Source organism: Apium graveolens, chromosome 4 (genome assembly GCF_009905375.1).
Source record: "Apium graveolens cultivar Ventura chromosome 4, ASM990537v1, whole genome shotgun sequence".
Lineage (NCBI taxonomy): Eukaryota > Viridiplantae > Streptophyta > Magnoliopsida > Apiales > Apiaceae > Apium > Apium graveolens.
In genome coordinates, this window is record NC_133650.1 from 310,708,674 (window position 1) to 310,725,431 (window position 16,758).

General features: G+C 32.8%; 1 protein-coding gene and 1 pseudogene across 2 annotated transcripts; one reads left to right on the plus strand and one right to left on the minus strand.

Moving 5' to 3' along the window:
- The window catches only part of LOC141720134 (subtilisin-like protease SBT3), a 122,054-nt pseudogene that overhangs the window by 66,160 nt on the left and 39,136 nt on the right, over window positions 1-16,758 (plus strand).
- LOC141721746 (uncharacterized) lies at window positions 445-4,643 on the minus strand. 2 transcript variants are annotated; one of them, XM_074524821.1, is made up of 8 exons: window positions 4,550-4,643; window positions 3,965-4,177; window positions 3,587-3,730; window positions 3,126-3,492; window positions 2,849-3,017; window positions 1,646-2,639; window positions 1,401-1,480; window positions 445-674 (listed from the first exon to the last, which is right to left on the minus strand). In XM_074524821.1, the coding sequence occupies exons 1-4, from the start codon at window positions 4,600-4,602 to the stop codon at window positions 3,369-3,371; spliced, it is 534 nt and encodes a 177-aa protein (XP_074380922.1). In that variant the 5' UTR covers window positions 4,603-4,643; the 3' UTR covers window positions 445-674; window positions 1,401-1,480; window positions 1,646-2,639; window positions 2,849-3,017; window positions 3,126-3,368. The 2 variants fall into 2 exon arrangements, with proteins under 2 accessions (XP_074380922.1, XP_074380920.1); XM_074524819.1 differs by having other exon boundaries at window positions 1,401-2,639.

The window sequence follows — 16,758 nt, forward strand, 5'->3', positions numbered from 1 at the left end:
ACATCAGTGTTTTCTAGAATGAAGTGATGTCTATGTATCATTTAGACTTGAACATGTTAGTCTTTAACATCAGTTGTTTGTCTGAAACTGATGTACATTGTATTTTTTTGACATCAGTTTTGTTTGGTTAAAAGTGATGTTTATAATGTTACTTGACATCAGTTTAATCTTAAACAAAGTGATTTCTATATTTCATTTAAATTTGAACTTGGATTTCTTTGACATCAGTTTTTTACCTTAAAGTGATGTACATTATCTTTTTTGACATCAGCTTCTCTTAATTGAAAGTGATGTGTAAGAAGTTTATAGACCAAATTTTGTAAAGTTTTACATCACTAATTGTGTAATTGTTGTCTGAGAACGTCAACCAAAATAGTAAAACATATGATCTGAAATCTAAACTATTACATTCTCCAGAAACCAACTGAAGACATTCAGTCCAATGAAAATTGTAAGACAGTTTTTTCACTATCCCGTTTTGAACACTCTTCAAAATCTGAGACACAAATCCTCTCTACACAAGGCAGCGAGGGCCCATACAAGTTCCCATTATTTAGACATCTCAACAACTGCAGAGGACAAGATGAGCAAGCCGCTTTATCCCAAGCAAGCAAATACGATCCCCCACTTACTGGACATATGCCATGTGCACGATCAAATCAACCACATGGGTGCTGCATACCCAAAAAGACATATGTAAAAGAATTTAACAGTCAACTTAGAGGAAGCATTTTCAGAAGCATTAGAGGAAGAAGTGAGAGAAATCATCAATAACATATCCTAGAACAACTCAAGAAACTTTGCTACACTTCCAAACCAAGTCAAACAACAACATTCAGACAAAAAAATTAATATTATTCCAACGTTCAGACAATTATTTACCTAGGTAGCATGAGTTTCTTAGCAAGTGCAGGCTCTCATTATTGTTTTAATCAACAAGAATATCATTTATACTATTTGAGTTTCAGGACTAGCAGGTGAACTACAAGGTCAAATATGATTATTAACTGCAGACTATGAATTCCTGGATTGAAATAACACAGATTATTAAAAAGAGCACAACATAATCGCCTCTCAAGTTAAAAGATGAGGTGGAACTTGTCATCAAAATTGATGACCTAGTTAACCACCTGTTTATAACTGGAGTAGATTTAGAACAATGATTTCTGGCATTCTAAAGAGCAAAAGCTCCCTTAAAAATATATGGCAAGTACGAAAATGCAAACTTATATAAAACTAGTTTTAAATTAAGGACGTTTGTGACAAGAAATGCACAGATTCACCGATGATATATTTGTTGAGTATGACAACATAACCGATACAAGCAACTATGTACAGCCAATTCCTTTTAGCAATAATAACTACTGTAAGCAGTTTAGAATAAGGAAATTTTGAATTACCCCTATGGAATCACTCATTGATTTTATTTCCCTTACTTGTGCTCCTAGAAGATTCATAAGGTCCTCAAAGTATTGTACCTCTGCATGGACTCAAAAATGTCAGCTATAAATGTTGTTACATGTTCAGTATCCATCATGTATGGGAGTAGGTAACCTAAATCATTAAAGCACAAAGACAAAAAGATAAACTTATTTCGAAAATGCTAGCAGCAAAGAAAGAACACTCATCAAAGCCGAGTATCGACCTCCGTCTGTGAAAATCAACATATCCTGGCTTGCTCTTGCCACATCAGTAGCTGCCAAGCTTGTTTCTTTATTTGTTTTCGTTAAAAGATCCTCTTCTTTTTCTGATCTAACCTTGTGAATCCAAGACTTTAGTCTAGGAACAACAGCATTCTGAAACAAAATAGTGTAACCTGATAGAGTAAGCCTCTAGAATATTTATACCTGTGGCAAGAAATTTAACAGATAACAAAAGGGAAACACAAGGAACCTTCATAAAAGAAGATTATGTAGTACACATGCAATGTGTTAATATTGTTAAAGTATATGAGAGACAAAATTTTCGCGATATGTATTGTGCATTTTCACCCAAAAAAACAGGATACTGCTCCAACCCAACTTGGGTTACCCAAGTACCATAAAAACCAAAGCGGTCTCAGCACCTGAAATAGCCAGTAAACCCACAGCAAGAAGAGCTTATTTCCATCCTAATCGATATTGCGCCAAGGTCCCTGCATTAGAAATAGTGATAATAGGAGTATCTGCTGCGGGTTGCAAAGCTTGATCTTTTGCAAAATTGATGAATTCGGATTCCCGTCTACATTAATATACATAATGGCTAAAACTCAATTAATAAGACTATTACCCATCCCCTAAGAATTTTCCCAACATTACTAAAAATGAAGCCTGGATTTGAATTAAATAAGTTACCTCCTACTGCTTGACCAGTTGAAACTGGTGGGGTTTGATCCTGCCATCGGAAACAAGATGTTTTCATGATTAAGAATAGTAAAATTACTTATCTGAACTGTTGATGATAAAAAATGAGAGATATATTTAAAAATGGACTCTATAAGGTGTGTAAATGAAGAAGAAGAATACAGGCCTTCATCTATCTCCTCCTTTGTAAGGCCCTTCTTCTCAGAGAGGAACGTCTGTACAGGACAGGAAATCCCTTAATTTTTAGATGTAAAATAAATTTGACAACATTCTCCACTTGATTGTCCCGAATTGTTTCTGAGTTCAAAAACACAGATAAAACCTTGGTATCTTGATGGACCTTGTAAACTCCAAGACATTTAGTGGTAAGGTATCAGAATCAACAAGTCCCTAACTAGAAAGAATCATATCAGCAAATCAATCAGTGGTCACATATTTCATATTGTGACTCGAACAAGTTACACTATTTCACGTACTCGGTCTTTCTTTAACAAAAGAAAACATACCTAAAGAGAACCCGTTCTTCGATGATTCTGTGAGTGCAGCGTCAACAATCTGTTTGAGACGTATCAGCTTAGACCCTTGCATGACAACATTGCAAGTTATCAGTACCTTTGGTTTACAATCACTTATTCTTTGGGCAACAGATTCAGCAGAGAATCCAGCAAAAACAACCTGGAAAAAATCAAACTTGCAGTACTTCGATAAATGCTTGTTCAAAGGCATCACAGATTGTAAGCACCAGAAGTCTAGTAACAAAGGACATGGGTCTTTTTATCATACCGAGTGGACTGCACCGATTCGAGCACATGCAAGCATAGCTATTGGTAATTCCATCAACAAGGGTAAGTAAATTAAAACTGCATCACCCTTTTTAACACCGATATCTTTCAAGTAATTGGCAAGCTATAGAGAGACATGAAGCAAACTATTTAACTGAATCCAGCTACACATCATTATATGAATATGTCTTTGCAGATAGTGTGTTATCAACCTGGCAAACCCTTTGAAGAAGCTGGGTGTATGTCAAAGAGGCATCAGCACCAGGCTCATTCCCTTCCCAATAAATTGCAATTTTGTCACCATTCTCAGACTCAATGTTTCTATCCAAGCAATTGTAACATATGTTGGTAATCCCACCCTCAAAACACTGATCAAAAGTAATTAAAAAAATCAGCCAAAGACCTAAGAGGAGGGGTTAACAAGAATAATCAAGTAAAACAAATTTTCTAAAAAAGGAAGACCTTAATGTTGACATTGCCCTTCCTAACATCAAGATTTCCAGAGTAGACACTGGGATCCCATGTACATTTCCAGTAAAACTGAGCTGCAATTTCAGACCAAAACCCAGCTGGGTCTTCGATTGACATCTTGTACATTTCCATGTACTGACCAAAATACAAAATAAGAAAAAAAAAGAGAATAAAAATTAAGAAGTATTCACAAGTTAGAACTGTTGATTCTTGACAATACAATGGTTGAAGTCATTTGAAATAGTTACCAAAACGTGAGTGTAAGCAATGATTAGTAGAGGTATTATTGGTAAATTTCAAGAGTTGGAATGGTTTATAGCAGAACATGATGCTTAATATATAAAAAATTGAAAGGAGGGAAACACACACCTTATGGAAAGAGGGGACAAGAGCCTGTGATGAAAAATCCGGAGAGGGAAAAACAAGATCATCTTCGTGAGAAGCAAGAGATTGCCCATGTTGCCCATGTTGCCAATATCAACCACTCGAACAGGTGTTCCATATTGTGTAGTTCCAACAGCTGCTTGCTGCACACCACCACTGAAATAGTATTCAGTGCCATAAACCACTATTCCTGTATGCCTGAAAAAAGTAGAAGCGTACAAGCTTATTAGCCCAGCAAGCAAGAAAAAAAAAGTCCGATGACTTAATGCAGAAATTTAGGTTCCAGAGAAATTAACAGCTATTATAATATTTTTTCTAGGAACTTCATAGTTCGCACACTAAATCAGTAAATTTATTATGGTGAATCATCTTATAAAACCAAATCAACAAACTATTAAATTATAGATCAAGTATGGAGAAGAAAATACAAGAAATAGTTAAGATACTAAAATGCCAGAATTAAATGCATAACATAAAGATAAAAAGCTAAATTTTCATGAAAATAGAATCTTAGCTTACACAGGCAAAGAACATGTAAAGGGAAGACAAATAAAACAATCAGGAACTTACCAAATGCCTTCTATAACTTTACCCAAAAAAGTCATTGACAACTGCCTTGCCATTCCTTGACTCAAGTCATAGACGTTCAAGCATACCTTGTGACCTTCCTGAAACCAATAAGCAACTATAATTAAATGCTGAACATGTACAAATTAGTGACAACAATTTGTTAACAAAAACATACAGGGAAATTCATACAATTAGATATCCAACACAGTTCCCCTTGACATAATTAGCTATATACCACTGATATAAAAAAAATAGTAGTAAACTATTAGTTATTTTAAAAAAATATATATATACTGGAATATATATACTGGAATTTGCTACCAACATGCTCATTATCACAAGAAAGAATTGAATACCATGTAATCAGTAGACATGAAAGGATCGTTAACTTTACACAATTTACAAAAATTAAAAACACAAACAAAAATACAAATGAACAACCAAAAACACCCAAATTAACTAAAGTTTTAAATCTTTTTCTCAGATTAGGTCCTGTATACAACAAGAAGAAAAGTATAAGAAACAAGTTTAGACACTAAATTAATAAAAAAAATAAGGGTTTCGAATTAGAAAAAACCCCAATTTACAAAATTAGGGTTTTGAATTCAAAAATCCTCAACTTTTAAAACTGGTGTTCATGCAGAGAAGACCAGTTCGATTCAAGTAGATACAACACATACCGAAGTAGATAGGTTAACTGAAAGAGGCTTAACGGAGAGATTGAGAGCGGAGAGAGGTTCAGAGAGAGAGAGGTTCCAGTTCGAGAGAGAGAGAGATTGTGATGGTGAGATGATGGCCGGAGTTCAGAGAGATTGTGAAGGGAGAGAGGTTCGATCGAGAGAGAGAGAGAGTTTCGAGAGAGAGAGGTTTGATTTTGTTGTGTCTGAAGATTGATTTGGGGGAACCAAAATTTGGTTAAGGGGGGAGAATTTTGGGATTGGGGGGAATGTAGAACTAAAAACTGAATGAAAATTTCACTAACGGCGGAAAGAAAAGGTGGGCGCGAATTATTTTTTTTTGGTGAATTTTAGACATCGGTTTAATTATAACCGATGTCTACAAAGAACAAAGACATCACAAAAATACGGGGTGATGTCAATACTTTTTTTAACAACAGTGACAAAGTTAATCGATGTCTAATGTGTGATATCTATTGACATTATTCTTGTAGTGTGACATAGATTGGAATTTTTAGATTAGGAAGAGACAGGCTATCCCAATCTATAGGTTCATCCTTGGGAATTACAGGTTCACCGTGGAAAGTAATTTTAGGATCAAACTTGAATTCAGCTTCCTTCAATGTAGGTATGGCTGGTTGACTCGAAGTTGTAGATTGGGTTGGCATGTATTCTTCCTTATCTTCATTGAAATCTAGCTTTCTCTTTTTTGGGAGTTTGTACCTTATTTTCTTAGACTGCTTTGGTTTTTCTTGCTTTCTTTCAATCATATTCTCAGATGTCACAGGAGGATGAAGTCGACAACTTCACAGTAAATGGTTGGAGATTCAAGTATGGCATAACTCAGTTTGCAGTTTAGGATGAAGTCCATCATTTTGTGATAGCCTTCAGATGCCGGAATTTGCTTATTTACCAGAGCCACAAAGTTATTCTTCTCATAAACGTACCCAGTTGAGGATATGATTTTGACTACTGGTGTCATAGTTATGATTGAGTACTCATTTTGATTCGTGTCTTATTTGATCAGAACCCCGAAAACTGTGATTTTGCACAAAATATTGAAATGACTATATTTCATCATACATATTTTCATCATACATGCAAAATAGAGATTGCACTACATTAGAATAAATATGATTTGAAGTTAAGACAGGAACACCAACAGAGATTTTTGTGTGTTTCTATAGTTTTAAAGGTCTTTTATATGTAATTGTAGAATAAAAACTGAAATCTTAAAGTAATTGAAGAAAGAATATATCTCACATAACGAGTGTTGTTTAGCTGGGTCGGGTTTTGTTTAGCTTCCAGTTGTAGAAACTTGAAGTTCATATCAACAATATGTGAATTTTTATATGGTTGATGATGCACACAGCAATATGTGAATGAAGATTCTAGTGTATTTGTGCAAACTGGAAAAATAGAAGACAGAGATAGGTAGAAAAAGATGCACAGGTCTTGATATCTCAAATATAACTGCTATTTACATGCTTGAGACCGAAAGCTTGATGAAAATAAAAGAATTTTTGTTTCTTGACATCTCAAGTCCTCAATAGATGGTTTTAGTTTAGAAAATCTCAACATATTGTTTATAAATCATTGAGAAATTTATTAATGGTAATAATATTTTATGTACTATATCTATTCTTTTTAATCTTTGAACATAACAATATTTTTTCATGATCTCAACCATCAGAGTTCAGAGAGAGCGTTGATGAATAGTGACACTCAATGTGTTCATGCCTGTAATTCAAGAAGATGAGTAAAGCAAATAAAAAAAATGCTTAAAAGGAGAAAACTAAACACCAAAATATCATCAGCTAACCACATGAATGTGGATAGGGGCATTTTATGATTGTTTATCATGTATTATTTTGCAACTTGGAGATATAATTGTTCTACAAAAAATATTGTTAACATGACAGCTAAAATTAAAAGGTTTCTGAGATCTATGAGGGAAATCTTAATTTCCCTTGTATAACGGAAGGAAAGAGTTGGCCAATATCAGCTATATTAGCGATCAAGATGTGAGGAACCTGCAACATCACCAACCGCTTCTGCATTTGGCCCGCATCCCATCGATAGCTTTTGAAACAAATCTTGCAAATTTTTTAAGGTTACAGGGTGTGCCTACATAATATGTATAGAAAATTAGATATTAGGTAAGAACATTTAAGATACATCAGTGTGTGTACTTGTGACTCTGTCCTCGGGACAAAAACTCATGTAAAAAATTATGTTATATTCAAAACGAGGGGTCGTGTATCTAGAAGTATTGATGTCGGTTTTGTTGTTCAACTAGAGATGCCCATAGAAGTTGTTGAGGCATACAGAATTGCAAATACTGTGTGCCTCCAGTATTTATGCATAATATTGATACTTTTTTTTATAAACATGGATTTTGGTAGTGAAGTTTGCTGTTTTGTGTCAGAATAGAGTCCACATTTTTACATGTATATAAGAGATCATCTGGATGGACTTACACGAAAGGCTTCAATATATGGGGCAGTCGTCAGTATTGGCGGAATGAAGCTTCTCAGGAGGAGACAACCCCTGCTGCATTCGAAGCACATCAAATTATGTTTGTTCAGTACAACAACCAGACCGCCCCAAGGGACATAAAACCACTCTCAAGCTATCCGGTGCTTGGTCAGAGAAATTTTTTACACAAGTTCTAAATCAATAATACAATAACTATAGGAACGATATAACAATAGAAACACACAACAGCTTGTAAGATATGTTTACAAAGGTTGCTGGCTAACCTTCGATCATCGGACAGTATGACATAACATTGAATAATATTCTTCAAAACTGTAGTAGACGGTTCTTCCTGCATCTTTTCAATTACGTCATTAAAAACCTTCATGATTGCACACAACCGGTTTGCAGGCTCCCAGCAATACTGTAGTCCCTGCTCTTGCATCATTATTCTTGACATTATCCAAGATGCAGTCTGTATAGCCATATACCAGTGTTCAGAGTGAGTTTAAAGAGCCAATTAAATATGGGTGTCGATCTATTTATATTTTGATGGTGTACCGAAATTGTTTCAGAATTATTTGCTCTGGTTCTTACTAGGACGATCAAGTCTATGCCATGCAATATAAACCTTATTATTTATATATGGCTGGGTAATAATGTTCATCAACACCAAAATATTAGATGTTCATCAAGTCGACTTGATATGTATTAATATGAAACATGGAGTATTAACTAAAAATCCCTTTTCAATAAACACCTAGCAGAAACACTAGAAAGGGAGATTAATTTGAAATTTTTAGTAACCGGATTACATACTTTGTACTGTCTTACATGTAAGGTGATATATTGCAGTAAAAAATGCTTGAAAGCAAAAGAATGTTGAGTTCAAATTTTAATGAACACTTACTGATTGTGAAAGTTCGTTTCCATATTCTATGGATTTTAGACACAAAGGGAAGAGTCCTGATTCAAGCAAACAGTGAACAGCAACCTTTGTCGAAGGGTCGCCTACCTGCATAGTAGAGAAGATTCGGATGATATTTGGAGTAGAACCTTATAGGCATATCAGATCATATTAAAGCAAATTGATATGCAATCTGGTAAGAAATAATAGACATTTTCTTGAACTATGGTTCTGATTAAGTTAATTCAGCTCAACATTGCATTCAATTCAGAGCTGAAACTTGAAAGGACGGGTAGCAACTAGCAATGAGAAAATACTTCCATGCAAGGTTACTGGTGCTTAGCTGTTTTAATAATTCAAATGGCTAAAAGTATAAAAAATTGAAGGTATCATGTATTGATTTAGAGTGGAATTGTACCTCCTTCAGAAGACCACCAATGACCCCCAAGCTCATTATCCTTAGGTACTGGAAAGGCTTGCTCGTTTCTTCAGTCTCCAAGAAAGGGTACAAGTAACAATGTATCTGAACTGCAAGGACAAAAGTAAGTTAATACAAGTCTGTCTACGATTAACCTTATCTAGCTCCTTAATTATCCTATTAAAATCAGTTAATAACAATATTTGAATAAGTTTTGCAAAATCCTCATCCCAGAATATATGTAACAAACTTGTAACTTCAACTGAATCCTTGATTTCTTTGGTGTTCACATAAACAAATCATACCAGCTTGAAATAAAAAGTGAATGCATTTATATATCAAAACACGTCAAGTTTGACAATATCTTGTGTGGTCTTTAAGTATCAATATCAGACATCAAGAAATCAGCAAAAGTTATAGAATGAAATTAGCTTATATCATTTGGTGAGAAGAAGCTATAACTGTGGATACATCCAACTATGTTGAAGAAGACTAATGTAAATACTGAATACATTAACAGAAACAAGTCACATAGCTTTCAGAAAGTTTAGAAAAATACCATTAAGGAACTGCATCTTCGTTTGAGGGTGAGTGGCCAAGCACTGCATTCAATAGAAAATACACTTTGATATTAGAGTTGCATACATAATTTTTAAGTACATAGAGTACCAGCTATGGCTCCTGCATAAGTAAAAATAAATTTGATGTAAAGGTGACCAATGTGGGAGGAGCTCCAAAAGGTGTCTAATGTACTCTACTCATCTAAAGGCATTTAAATATGAGACTGATTAAAGAAGAACTTTGGTGGGTTCTTAGGCTGAAATTGATCTGGCTTGAAACAACAAAAGCTCTTTGACATACTTATGAAAAAGTTTGAAAATTAGGAAATCGAACATATAAAGCAAATACATTACAAAGTTAATACCACTAGAAAAGAAAATTCAAGGAGCGGAAATGACCTCAAACAAAACAAGTACATCACAAACTTTACTTGAATCTTTCATAGTAAGTTCCTCAGATGTTAACGACTTGTATATAGATAATACTTCCTGCAATAAAGAAGATATTTCCATTAATCACCAACTGTAAAACACAACATTCTTATTTTGAATAGATAAAATAGCCAATACAAACCCCAAGGCTGAGCTTGTCAAACAAAGTAGTAAATCATTTAAATGATTCCAATGACCATCATGTACGGATTTCATAAATTGTATCAAGTTCTGATTGAGATGTGATGCAACTTGATCTTAAGGGTAGGACTTCTGTAAGACGTGTGACATAAAAGTTGCAGAACATCCTTACAATGCCTATTTTCCCGATTTTTGGGTTTCAAAATTTCAAATTTCCAAAATATTTGAGATCTCCGCAAATCTTCTCATTAGTTCAATGAAATAATTCTTCGGCAACTGACAAGCAAGGATACGGGTGCAGAAGTGTTGGGGTGCGTGGACACAAAAATCTAATAAATAAATATAATAATATGGGAATTCGGGTGCGGGGGGACACGACATATAGAAATATAGATTTTCTCTAAATTTCATATTACAGCTATTCAATCTTGTTAAAAAAACCACAAACTATAAGCAAATTTAATCAAATGCATAATTTATTGATCTAAAACACAAAATATAGGTAAAATCTTGTAATTTATGCAAAAATGAACACTAGCATAATACGTTTGTATTTATTAACAAAAACTGATACTTAATTTTAGGAAACTGGGCAGTTAACACAAAATTTGACTACAAATTGTGGGGAAAGAATCAAAATTAGGATTCTATGAGGAATCCCCTATCCGATGAGGATGAGGGGATGTGCATGTCAGAGTATCCGACACAAGGATTAGGGGATTCACAAACAAGTATAATCATTTCAAAAGACAAGAAAGAATAAGGATCATTAATCACGAAATATTGATTAGATACTATATAACTGGGGGCTCCGGACTTGAGAGTATGGAATATAACAATTTAACCTAGATATTGCCATTTTGGTTTAGTAGTCCACCTCAGTATTAAGATCTGAGGAAGAAACTCAAATCAAAACAGGGAACTTTTATTGTTAATATTAACCAAAATTAGAAGTTAATAAAAAGAATTCACGACATGATATAAACTTAAGCAAGCTATTAATACAAATACATTTAGTTTGATCAATGCAAAGCATTTGGTAGACCCAAGTCATTGTGCATACCGATAGGAGTAAGAAAACTGTACTGATTGACCGCCAAATGTGGAGGGCCAAATCTTGATTTCTTCCCTGTTTCTGTATTGATAAATCACATGTTAGAAATGAAATATACTATATCAGCCATAGACATTAGAACATAGAGGGTAAATAATTTGACTCTGCAGTCCAGTCTGCACTTTAAACTTCTAATTAACAAGCAAACTTAAATGATACTAAACAGTCATTCACGCAAGTCAAGATCAACATTTCTCTGCACATACTTATTGTTGTGAATAAAATGTAAAACTACAAGATATCGAAAGAATCCACATAGAAGTGACATTTCGTGCATACAAAGATATATATTTGCACATTCCGATTCAAGAGATACTCTCATAAATCAGACTGATTATAAATACATATCGATCTATGTTTGTTTATGAACCACATAAAGAATGAAATCGAACGAATGATTAACATGAACAACCTTCTGTATATCTGGTTTACATAATCCCTTGTCGATTAAACCAAACTTTATGAAAATGAACTGACAAGCATAGACATCATAAAATCATGACAAGGCCACAATTTAACTTGTATTTTAACATATGAATGCATAATTTAAACTCTTTAAAAACTCAGATCTATTGTCAATTACTTCTAATCAAGACACACAAATATAAAAGATAACTCTAATCATAATTAATCATCAATCATTTCTAACCAGCCACGTTAAACAAGCTTAAACACAAAAAATGCATCCAATCATGTATGAAAAACATTATTTATGAATTTACAATTACAGATCAATTTATTTCCACCTAACAACATACACAAACAAACAAAAATGTACATAAAACAAACAAAATTCTTCATAAATGGACAAAAATGATGGACCTTAATCTGAGTAAGAGATGAAATGGCCTTTTCGCGATGCTGAGGTTCTCGAAGTAACACAACCAAGTCCTCTACACTAGCAGAAGGCCAATCAATAGCTTTGCTAGCACCATCACAGGGACCATTGTTGTTAGCAGGTGCACCACCATTCGACATAACACTGTTGTCACCTTGTATCGGATCAGGATAAAGAGAGTCAGGGAGATTCAACATTGTTTCAGACAAAAACCCTAGATATGAACTGAACAAGATGGCTGCTGCTGTTATGTTGTGTAGGAAAAGAACACTGAACTAAAGATGCGGCAATATATTGGAGGCTGTAGGAATGAATATTTTTTCCGTATTTATAAGATTTTTCATTTTGCTAGAGTCACTGCTGTGTATCTAGGATTGGGTGCTGGACGTATCCTTTTTGCAGTTTTTTAGAAACTGAGGAATTGTTTTATTACCCGGGTGGACGTTAGCGGTTCATGGTATTGGGCCTAAACCCACACTTTACATTCCTCATCATTATCTTTTACTTGTAAGTTTGTGATTAAATATTTGTAAGGTTTTCATATTTTGCATCAAATAATTTGGGGTAGTTTGAAAAAAGAAAATTGTTATCCTATATAAATAAGGTTGTACAAAAATTTTAAAATCTAGAAGCAATCTTATACATGTATAAATTTATACCAATTGTTGTTTGTACCAGCATGGTAATTAATAAACAATAATTGAAAAATATGATTTTTTAAATAACTTATATAAGTTAAATCGTAAATGATGGCAATTATGTAATTTCAACAGACATATATTTCAAGATAGGTAATGATATTTGATCGTATTCGTGACATAAATAAACTCCAGTATTTTGCAGTTAATTTAACGTTAAAATCAAATTTATTCCAACCAACTTCTAACAATCAATTAATAACTTTGGAAACGGCTATAAAGTTTATACATGGTATAAATATTTAAAAAATGATTTTTTTTTTAAAATTTGAAACCTAAATGATATGTTGTTTTAAAAATTTGCAGATTTTAACGAGAATTTCTAATTCAAGATCTGCAAGTAATACTAATATATGTCAAAAATTTAAAAATTGTAGTAATTATTATTTATTAAAACAAAGTATTTAATAAATTATAATGTTCTTAATCACCTATGGAAGTAAAGTCGTTAATGATAATATTTACTTTAATTTAACAGTCATATTTTTCAAAATACATAAAACTACAATTTCAATGACATTTTGATTGTATTTCATGACATAAATGAAATCTATTATTTTGCCTTAAAATTTATGTAAAAGATAAATTTATTCCAGTTAATTTTAGCTACCAATAGTTACAATAATTTTGGAAACAACCGTAAAATATTTAGATTTAACGGTTATAAATTTTGAACCATGTTTCAAAAATTCGCAGATTCGAACCAGAGTTTACAATCAACACATTATGTGAGGATTCTATTCAAATATTTCAAAAATCAATTGGTGTAGTACTTTGTAAAGGATTAATGGTGGATTGATGTGTCTAATCGAGAATTTTAGAATATTACTTTTTTCATTAATTTACAATTTTTTTAACCTTCTTACTGAAATCCGATGTAAATATTTGGGTAGGACGGGGGTACTCGTCAACGTTATTTTTCAATTTTTGTTTGCTTTTGAAATACACTTTTTTTTAATTTGTTTGCTAATATAGATATAGTGATAGATAGTAAAACCCAGACTAGAAAACCCATGTGGTCACAAGGCCTAAAATAATCGAGAACTCAACAGCCCAGTCTCACGAAAAATTTTAACCGCTACCAACTCGTTTTAAAATCTTGGATTATAATATTTTAAAGCAAACTGTTAAAGTCAAATATATTGATATAAAATGGATCGACATATTTAATTTGGATTTCAATTTTAAAAATCTTTGACTCGTGTGTTATTCAATAATAAATTCTTTTTATTTTAGTAATTGGCAGTTCGTAACCCACTTTTATTTTCATTTTTGCGATTTGAGTCTACATTATTTTCTCTGTCAACTTGCACCACATAGAATTAATTTCTCTTCTATTTGCACCTCGTTAATGACTTTTCATCCAAGATGACCGTTAACTTTAACGGAAGTAGGGACATTTCAGTAAATTACTAATGAAAACAGAAGAAAATAGAGTAAATGACACTTTATAACCCATTTCCTTAGGCGATTTTTCAATTGGGGTCTATATTATGTTTCCTTGCAAGTTGCACCTTTAACTTTGAATTTCGTTATGTTTTACATACCCTGCACCGTTTTTAACTTTTATATCAGAGGTAAAATCGAAAATTTCTTGTCTCCTCATAACCTTGCAATATATATATATATATATATATATTTGCATAGGTATAGAAGCGCTCATCGTTTATATATATAATAATTGAAATTTGGAGAAATGATTTGTAAGATATGAATTTTTTAAAATTGAAAACATATAAAACAGGGAGAGAGAGGAGAACAAGAAGAGAGATAGAGGACGGAGTAATATGGAGGGGAAAGAAATGTAAAAAAACGGATAAGTGAGGAAGGGGTAGGGCGCGGGTGGGGTCTCGGGTGGTGACACGTTTTATTGTTCTTTTTTTATAAACTAAAATCAATACAACATTTAAACAATTAGTCAAAAATTAATAATTAGCGGGAATGATATTTAACCAAATAAATATAAATTTTATACCAAAATTCCTTAAAATTATGATTATTCCCAAAATGTAAAAATATAAAATATTTGGAAGTCCCACGATTTTATAAAAATAAAAATCTGATTTTTGTGGGGTTTTACGTCCCGATAGGGGGCCGGTCCGATAATTTTTATAAAACCAAAATATTTTCTAAATTAATAGTAAACCCTGAAAACACATATAATATTTGCAAACGCCCGCAAAATAAGATAAAACAAGTATCTCGATAAAAACGCACTTTAACACGCGTCCAGATTACGGGTAATTTCATACAAATGCATTTTAAACACGTAATGAGTATCCGAAAAATACTCTGGTCCTTACAGGACCACATACAAATCCACCGCATGTTAAATCATGACCAAACACATTTTAAATAATATTAACCATATTATTATTCATTTAACACGTAACAAAATAGATGTAAAATATTAATTTAAATACTTTTAAACATCACCATATGCCCGGGTGAACACGGTTAAAATACCAAATAATATTTCAGACACAAATAAAATATTGAGGTGAGTAAAATATACACTCGATCCCCAAGACTGAAAAATACACTTAGCTTTATCGATATCGATAAAACAATCGGCTTTCAGGTAAAATTTTTAAATTTAAAAGTAATTAAATACTTTCACAATAATAATAGGATTTGGGACCAACTACCAATTAGCACATTACCATTTAATGAGACGAATACGTTAAACAGGGATAAAATATAGATAATTTTATTTCTTCTAAATCAAAAAAATCACATAAGCATATTCAAGGAATAATAATATTAATTGCTGAAAATCCAGGATATCACAATCTACCATCTTTATAAGGATTCCGTCCTCGGAATCAACAGAAGAGAACAGTAGGGATCTTCTTATCAACTTTCCAATATTACATAAGCAACATTTCTGAAAATCTCATATAAAAACTTGGATTCCTTGTATAACATAATTATCACGGGAGCTTCACCTCTCACCATTATTCCATCCACATACCATTAACCACTTTCTCAATAAAAAAATCTTTATTAACAGCGAGAAAGAAAAGAGAGATATAGATAGTAATAGAGAAACAAAGAAAGAGAAAGAGGGAGGGTAAGAAAATGGTTGACTTCTTTATACGTTACTGATATTATAACTGCATTACAATTTACAGTTGTTCACGGTACTCTATAACATAACCTTACTTTTAACTTGACCAGGATAACTCATCTCAATTTGATTAACATACCTACGAATATTTGAGAAAATAAAATTATGAAATTCAAGAAAGGAAAGAATTTTATATCATAACATGTGTACCATGATTGTGGTTACCAAAATCTGAATTTTTTGAATAAGTATTGTTGAAATGAAATAATAACTGAGAGGTCAATATGATCCAATTAACCCGATGTTGTGTGTCTCAGTTCTGCCTTTTATAATAAAAGGTGATCGGTCTTTATTGTAAAACACAACACACCAGTGATGGCGTCCCGTCTAACTTCTATCACACAGACAGAGAGTTCTGGCGTCCCTTATAAATAAGGTTGTTCATCTCAGTCAGAGTAAAAGAATATGAAAGGAATTAAAAATCAAATAAATAATCAATGGTTATAAATTCCTTTTTAAGGCAATCCTCGGATCAAAACCGAAAAGATTTAAAAAATGATATTTCTAGAGGAAATTAAATCCAGAAAACAAAATTCTAGCACAAAATGGTCAAGTGGTGTCATGTCACCAATAAAACTATCCACCATATAAGAAAAGTGGAAGTCCAATATCACAACTTGACGGAGCTATCAAATCCTGAAAGTAGGCATCATGATAGCCTCTGACACATTTAAACACAAACATGTTTGAAAACGAGGGTTAGGGATTATATCCTCCAATTGCTACCTCTCTTTGAGAGATGTCAAAAGAAGTTATAGGAAGAGAAGGTATTTCCAAGGTCTTAATACTTATCTCCTTTTTAAATTCTACGGTTAA

Bases quoted from the DNA above. Each gene is read 5' to 3' on its own strand.
- LOC141721746 (XM_074524821.1), bottom strand. From the start codon at position 4,602: ATGGCAAGGCAGTTGTCAATGACTTTTTTGGGTAAAGTTATAGAAGGC. The intron at 4,178-4,549 runs GTAAGTTCCTGA...TACTTTTTTCAG, and splicing joins AAAGTTATAGAAGGCATTTG to GCATACAGGAATAGTGGTTT. The intron at 3,731-3,964 runs GTGTGTGTTTCC...TATTTTGGTCAG, and splicing joins TTGTCCCCTCTTTCCATAAG to TACATGGAAATGTACAAGAT.